Source organism: Tiliqua scincoides, chromosome 3 (assembly GCF_035046505.1).
Source record: "Tiliqua scincoides isolate rTilSci1 chromosome 3, rTilSci1.hap2, whole genome shotgun sequence".
Classification (NCBI taxonomy): Eukaryota; Metazoa; Chordata; class Lepidosauria; order Squamata; family Scincidae; genus Tiliqua; species Tiliqua scincoides.
The window spans coordinates 199036328-199044343 of record NC_089823.1 but is presented as its reverse complement, the minus strand read 5'-3'; the positions used below and the strand labels follow the sequence as shown (position 1 = coordinate 199044343).

The following is an 8016-nucleotide window of genomic DNA, read 5'->3' as shown; positions in this document are numbered from 1 at the left end:
GTTCCACTCCCCCCCACACCTTTGCTTTATGGATCTGGTGTTACATGAAAATCCCCTTTTTCCTTAGTTGTGATTTTATATCTGGTTGCAGGCCAAACTTCTCACAGGTCAAACTCCAAAACTCTGGTCAAACTACAAGCTCATGGATTACACAACCTCCACTTCCATGTGGTCACTGTATTCATTGTATTGTTTTAACCCAATCACTGTTTATGCAAAAGTGTCTCCTAATCCAATCACTGTTTATGCAAACACATTAAACTTCTCACACAGGCCAAATTCAGGTCAAGTCACAAGCTACACAACCTCCACCTCTCTAGGAAGAAGTCTGGCATAGTAAATCATTGTTTAAGTGTCTCCTACATTACTGTATTCATTGTATTGTTTTAACTCAATCACTGCTTAAGTACTCTATGCAAATTTGAACTGCTTTCCTGGGTTACTGTATTGTGTAAGTTCCTCCAGCTAGGAAGACACTTATTGAATTTTGACACTTCCAGCTAGGAAGACCTATTGAATTTTGCTGATAATAATAATAATAATAATAATAATAATAATAATAATAACAACAACAACAACAACAACAACAACAACAACAACAACAACAACAACAACAACAACAACAGGTATTTATATACCGCCTTTCTTGGTCTTTATTCAAGACTTTATTCAAGGCGGTTTACATAGGCAGGCTTTTTATCTAAATCCCTATTTAAATAGGGATTTTTACAATTTCAAAGAAGGTTCTCTCTTTCAAGAACCACTACATTCAGGTGTTTCATTCCGATCTGGCCTCACATTCTGGCCTCCATCCTCCCACGCTCAGAGCAGATGGAATTGCTCGGCTTCAGCTTGTCAGCTGCTCCAAGGTCGCACGGTGCCGGTGACCTCAAACTGGCGACCTTGTGGATGTTATCTTCAGGCAGACCTCCTGCCCCTCTAGACCAGACCTCCTGCCCTCCTGTTAGATAATCCTTTCAATGTTTTACATATTCCAATTACCCCACTGTTTGTAGTAAGCAAGCATATCCAGGTCAGCTCTAGGTCACATCCAGGTCAGCTCCAGGTCTGGAAAAACCCCCTTTTAAGAGAGGGCTTCTGCCCACATGCTCTCTCTGGCTCTCCCTCCGTGTCAGAGGGTCCTCCACAGGACTCTCCCCCCCCATCCAACTGCTCTATAAGTCAGGTAACTATCTTTCGTCTGGAACTTTTTCCTTTCTTCCCCCCTTTTTTTTCTCCCCTTCTCTCCCCATCTTTAGTTAGCAACTGGGTTTGGCAGACCAGGGACCCCTAAAATCCTTCCCTACAACCGTTCCCTTTCTAATTTCCTTGGATGCACCAAATTCTTTTCACATGCAACCACCATAAGCTAGGTACACTAGATGCAAGTACTAGGACCAAGACTCATCATTTTTCATGTGCATTATGTTTACCTGCGTGTTTTTGTAATAAAAATATAATCTTTTATTAAAAGTTATCTTTCTTTCAGTCTCCTCCCTAAGCTAAAAGGGAATTTCTCTGCATTACGCGGTCTTGTTATCCAGCCTATGGTCCTGAAATTTCCAATAAGGGCAGTGTAATTATTCCCCTATACAAAACAGCCCTTTTTGGTAACACTGGGTTAGAAAAAGTTCAATAGGAAGGTGTTCAGTTGAACACTAAGGCTGCAATCCTATCCACACTACAGGAGTAAGTCCCAATGCATTTAATAGGACTTACTTCTGGATATGCATTCAGTTGCACTATACAATTCTTCTAAGTGTGATGTGATGAGATCCCTTTACTGTTCTTTGTTCTTTCTTGTTCACATCCATACAAAAAAAAAAATTCCCAATACACTTTATATGGCAGTATGGTTGGGCAAGACAAGCTTCTTCCATGATTTGTCAGTCTGACCAGCAAAACCTTAGCGACTGTACCTAGGCGAGGCTACTATTTCAGTTGGGCCAAGTTTCCAGTCTGAGTCACTAGTGGTAGACGTGTGCATTCTCCTGATTTCACCCATGCTGCAAAAACATAGTCGTTTGATACCAGTTTAATGACTGTAGATTCCCACAAAGAATCCTGGGAATTGTTGTTTGGTGACAATGCTGAACATTCTGTTAGAGAGCCCCCTAGTTCTTCTTATATTGTCTGTTGAACCTTGATTATTGGATTTGGCCCTCTCATAGGTGTTAGTTATGTAACAGGTTTATTAGCTGGGTATATACAACTTCTTGGCAGGCCTCCAAATCACAGGACTGCAATAGCATTTCTCCAAGCAAAAAGAGGGAATTTGGGAGCTGGCTGTATTTAGAAGGGCAGTGGACAGTTAATTCACTGCATCTGAATACAAAATACCCTTTGCAGAACTTCCTTAGGATTCTGTGCAGAGTGAAAATGATTATTAAACCAGTTTAAGACTGCAATGTAGGCAAAGCTGAAGTGCTTGCTTGTAATTTTAGGGCTTTCTTTGCTCATGGCAGGTGCAATGGGTTCTCGCCATTTCCCTGCCCGGACTGTCCTGTTTGAAAGGGAAACAAGTGGCGTGACATACCGGGTGCCAGCACTGATCTACATCCCCTGTGTAGCCAAGCTGTTGGCTTTTGCTGAAGAGAGGCTGAGTGTTGATGATGCACATGCCAACCTCCTGGTGCTGAGAAGAGGCACCTTCTACAAGAATTATGTGGAGGTAAGACAAAACCAAACCACGTTAGTTGACCCAGTTGCAAAGGGCTATTGCAAACCCACTGAACATTAAGGGCACAAGGTGGAGGAAATTCTAGGTGCCATATTGGTCTCTGCCGTGCTCCTTTTTCCCAATCCTTTTGTTGTTGGGGGAAAGATAACTGCTGCTTCCTGACACTTTGTACAACATCTGTATTCCCAGAGCTGGCCCATGCACAAGGCAGGGTCCAATCCAAAACTGTGCACATTGGCTTACCACTGGTGCGCACTGTCACAATGTGCTATAAGGTATGTTTGTGAGCAGTGCCATGGGCCCAGTTCTGGAGCTAGGCTAGCACGATCCTGCGCTGGACCAGCTCTGGCTCTGGGCCTGTGGTCCACTGCCCGGTGCTCGCCTAGAGAGCCAGGTGGCAGAGAGGTGAGTGGGGGGAGGCCTTCTGGGGTGAAGTGAGAGCAGGGAGAAGGCATGTTGGGGGAGGGATCAGGGCGGGAGGGGTAGGACCTGTGGAGCTCAGCTCTGCTAGATCCAGAGCCCCGTGTCAGGCCTCATAGCCCGACACAAAGTTACTTGATTTTGCACTGGCTAAACGGCTGACACAGAGTCAAGAAGCTCCATTGCAGGGCCGTTTCCCTTACCTGGGAGAAGAGGATGAAAGTCCATTTCTCCCAAGGAGCCACTGTCAGCTGCTTGGCATGGCCAGGAAGCCATCACAGCCATTTTGGCACTGTGGCAGCCCCATGAACAAGGCAGCTCAGGATTGGGCTATCAGTCAAGTAGCCTCAGGGAGTAGATTGATAGGGGGTGACCCACTCTACCCACCTACATTCACTCAGTGGTGTAGCTAAGGGGGCAGGGTGGTACATTGCCCCAGGTGCCATGCCTTGGGGGGCCCAACCCACACCCTGAACGGCAGCCAGAGGCCTCCAGCAGGACTTCAGAGGCCCAGGGAGGCCATATGTGGCCTTCCTGAGCCTTGGAAGGATTTAGAAAGCTTGCCGGAGGCTTCAGAAAGGCACTTCTGGTATTAGCAAAAATCAGACGTGTGTTTCCAACATCTCTGAGGTTATTCTGAAGCTCAGAGAGGCTGCGTGCAGCCTTCTGGGCCTCAGAAAGCTTCCTGGATGTGACCAGAAGTTGCTTCTGGTTCCATCCAGGAAGTCCATTGGAGGTCCTTCAGCCATGGGTTCGGATCTCACAGTGGATCAAATTTGTGGGTTCCAAACCCATGGATAAACCCAAACCCACTCTGTGTAGCTTATGTTACATTCATACATGCAAATTTACCTGGGAGTAAATCCAAAGGAATGCAGTGGGACTTCTGAGTATACATGTATAGGTAGCATCTAAAATACTTTTTATATTTGGTGTTTTTTTAAATTCTTACTCAGTTTTTACTTTTGCAACCCACACCAAGAGTTTTCCAATTAAATCTAATTCTTAATGAGCTAGGTCTTTCAAAGTAGAAATAAGTAGCAGGAGAAGCAAGCAATCTAATAAGAAATTTAAAGTTGATTTATTTTGTTTTGGTAGGACGTGGCTATGGGAGGGGTGTGGGTCATGCTGACTTTCTGCTCTAGAAAATATGTCACTGCAGCCTAGCAACTAGTCACTGGGTGACAAACAACCATGACCAGAGATCATAAAATGTACATTCATAAATGAATCAGCCTTCAGAGTTCATGAAGTTTGCTCTCTCCACTGCTGCTGTTATGAACTCCGCACACAACTAATCCCATTTGCACATCCTCATGGATATTGTAATATGTAGAGTGTTAAGACGCTGAGCTGTGAACCAAGAAAACCTTGGTTTAAATTCTTGCCTCTGCCATAAAATTCAGCAAGCTACTGTTCTCTCAACATTCAACCCTGCCTCCAATCTTCAATATGGAGATGATAATGCAGATCTACCCTACTGGGTTATTATTGTAAAAGTCACTGAGATAATATATATGAAGTGCTTTGAGTACCCCAAACTGGCATATAAATGCCAAACACTACTACTATTAGACAGGCACAAGGAGTAAATGTTTTAGTATTTACTTCATTTTTATTATTTTTGATAATAAGTAAAAAATGACTCAATCGATAATCAATTAATAATAATAAATATTCATTTCATTCATTATTTCGTTCTTCATTTCTACAGTTTATTTTGATTTTAGTTATTCCCATTCACTTTTGTGTCTTTCTCTTTTTTTTATTTTTATTTTTTTGCTAGTTTTCGCCACCCAGTAGAGGTGGGCCAACTGGGTGCCAAGGAGTTCCTCTGAGCAGCTGCCTTATGGTGTCCATCAGCTTTTTCCATAACATACTAGGCAAAAAGTCAAAATGAGGCTTTGTAGGGGGTGAGGAAGAGAAAATGGTGTCAATCAATGGGTGTTACATTTTGGGGGGCAGCTGCCATTTTATTTCCCAAAACGCCGTACACCAACACTGCATCCCAGGTGTTGTGGAAAAATGAAATAGTGGCTGCCAGGAGGTGGTTCTGCCTTTGGTACTGCTGATCACCGTAACCACTCTTCCACCTTACATGCCCATGAAAATATGTGTGTCTTTCTGCAGGGCACAATGGGGAGAGAGACAAAAAGGCCTTTAAATGCATGCGGAAGCTACTTTAAGGAGCAATTATGCTTTATGGAAGGAATGTTTATGACTGTATACTTACCACTGGTCTTTAGATTAACAACCCTCACTCAGTTCTGCATGCTGTAAGTCATGAATCACTATATTGTTTTACATAGCCACTTCTCCTGAAATGAGGCAAGAGCACCTGATTAACTGGGGACTCTTGCTTTTAACTGGCTTTGGCTTTGTATTCATCTCTCTACCATAGAAACAAACCTAAAAATGAATGGCTTGCTGACTCAGAATCCATGATAGCAACTCCAAACCAGAGGTCTGAGGAAGGTATTGTGGGGTTTCTAAATTCTTTTGGTGTCTTTCTTTGCCAGTGGGAAGATATGCGGGCCCTTGAAACAGCAACGTTGCCGCACTATCGGTCCATGAATCCTTGCCCCATCTATGATGAGTTCACAGGCATGGTTTTCCTGTTTTTCATTGCTGTGCTGGGCCGGACCCCTGAAGCCTTTCAGATCATCACAGGCCAAAATGCTGCCCGCCTCTGCTTTGTGTCTAGTTCTGACCAGGGCATCAGCTGGAGCCACGTGACTGACCTCACCCAACAAGTTATTGGCATGTCCATCAACGGTAGGAGATATAATAGCTGAGGTAGTGTGAAGAGCAGGCGGGGCAATGGCAGGGGATTGTTCTTGTTAGGCCTTGTCAGGATAAGCCTCAGTGGGGGTGGTACAGTTAGGCTGTAGGTTGTGAGGAACTGAGAGCTAGACGAAGGTGTCATGAAAAACAGGCTGAGGTGAGGTGAGGCTGCATAACTGTTTGATGCAGTAAGTTGTGTAGACTGCTGGGCAGGCTTGAACATAGGGGTGTGCTAAGATTTGATGCATCCTCATTGGGCTAAGAGTGCTCAGCCTAGAAGTTGCCATTGTTCCATGGAGGTTTAGTTTGCCTGACTTGCTGCAGGGTCAGGGTACTGGAAGTAATGTGTCAGAGACTTCTGCTGGAAGTCCATGTTTGTCACACACATACACACTTTACCCTTCTTGACCCTTTTTTTGACAACTCTTTTCTTTTTGATGCAGATTGGGCTACTTTTGCACTAGGTCCCGGGCATGGCATCCAGCTCAAGTCAGGCCGCCTTCTGTTGCCAGCCTACGCTTACTACATTGACTGCAGAGAGTGCTTTGGGAAACTCTGCAAAACAACCCCGCATGCTTTTACTTTCTATAGCGATGACCATGGACAGAACTGGCAGTTTGGTGAGTTCATCCCAAACCTGCAGACTGTCGAGTGCCAGATGGTTTCTGTGGATGAAGAGGATGGAAGCAACGTGCTGTACTGTAATGCTAGAAGCCCTCTAGGCTTCCGGGTGCAAGCACTCAGCATGGATGACGGAGCAGTATTTCACTCAGGGGAACTGGTGCAGAGGCTTGTGGAGCCTCCCCATGGTTGTCATGGCAGCATCATTGGTTTTCCAGCTCCACTTTACTATGTGCATAACAATAACTGTGTGTTCCTGAGAGAAACATGGTCTGTTAAAAACTTGGACTTCCTATCACAGCCCCCTATTAGTAAGAAATTCCAGTCTACTCCTGCCTCACCCTCAAGTTCTTTCTGCAGCCAGTCACTATGTCCTCAACAGCAGGAAAAGTTTGTATTATCTGGAAATTCTAGTAACTATTGCAGAAACTGTCTTGGCCACATCTTCTCAGGTAAAGCACACACAGATCTGGAACATCAGAAAGCTGGAAATGTTTCCACACCAGGTTTTTACTTTCAAATCCCAACATGGGTGCTGTATTCTCACCCTACGAGCTCTAGATCTCGGGTCAATCTTGGGGTTTACCTCAGCCCATTTCCCAAGGATGCCGACAGCTGGTCTGAGCCATGGGTTATTTATGAAGGCCCCAGCGCCTACTCAGATCTGGCTTACATTGAGCTTCCTTACTCAGAGTTCTCAATAACTGGGATTCCAGCCATAGCCTTTGCTTGCCTGTATGAGAATGGGGTGCGGTCCCCATACGAACAAATCTCCTTCAGCATGTTCACGCTGCATGAAGTGCTTCAGAACATCCCCCTGACAACTTCTTCTCAGGACTTGATACAGCCATCAAATGATAGAAAGAGGAAAGGAAGGAGTTGTGTCATCTCTTAAAGTTAAATACTGAAGGGAATTGATGTCCTGTGTCACAGGATAAAAATCCATGAAAGAAAATCCTCAGCTCATTACTATTAACAGTCAGACCTGAAGCATGTATGTTGGACCTGAAACATGTTGCTGGTGGCACCATCACCAAGAGGATATGTGTTCCAACCACTTTAATAAGCTGTTCGTAACCCTGGTTACATACATAAGAGCTGGTTCATGTGAGCTGTACATATGCATTATCTTCCATACAAGAGTAAGATCGTTTGTGCAGGCTGAGGACAGGGGCATCCAGAACTGAGTGGTGAAAATACCACATTAACTGGTAATGCAGATCCCTGTAATTGTGTTACCTTTGAATTTAATTTCTGCCATGAGCTCTACCTTGGTGGTCTTTGGCAAGCCACTCAATCTTAGCACCCCCATTCCTGTGATATGGGGATAATGGTACTTACAGTACAATCCTATGCATGTCTGCTTGGAATAAGCTCTCATGAGTTAATTAGGTCTTATTCCTAGGTAAGTCTATATACAATTGTACCTTATAGAGTTGCTGTAAGAAACTCTACAGTACAATCCTATGCATGTCTGCTTGGAATAAGCTCTCATGAGTTAATTAGGTCTT

General features: G+C 44.4%; 1 protein-coding gene across 1 annotated transcript; it reads left to right on the top strand.

The window, feature by feature from the left end:
* Nucleotides 1-2470: 2470 nt before the first annotated feature.
* Nucleotides 2471-7400, top strand: NEU4 (neuraminidase 4). Its single transcript, XM_066621864.1, has 3 exons — nt 2471-2671; nt 5620-5875; nt 6328-7400. The coding sequence occupies exons 1-3, from the start codon at nt 2471-2473 to the stop codon at nt 7398-7400; spliced, it is 1530 nt and encodes a 509-aa protein (XP_066477961.1).
* The last annotated feature ends 616 nt before the right edge of the window (nt 7401-8016 follow it).

Bases quoted from the DNA above. Each gene is read 5' to 3' on its own strand.
- NEU4 (XM_066621864.1), top strand. From the start codon at position 2,471: ATGGGTTCTCGCCATTTCCCTGCCCGGACTGTCCTGTTTGAAAGGGAA. The intron at 2,672-5,619 runs GTAAGACAAAAC...TTTCTTTGCCAG, and splicing joins TCTACAAGAATTATGTGGAG to TGGGAAGATATGCGGGCCCT. The intron at 5,876-6,327 runs GTAGGAGATATA...TTTTTGATGCAG, and splicing joins TATTGGCATGTCCATCAACG to ATTGGGCTACTTTTGCACTA.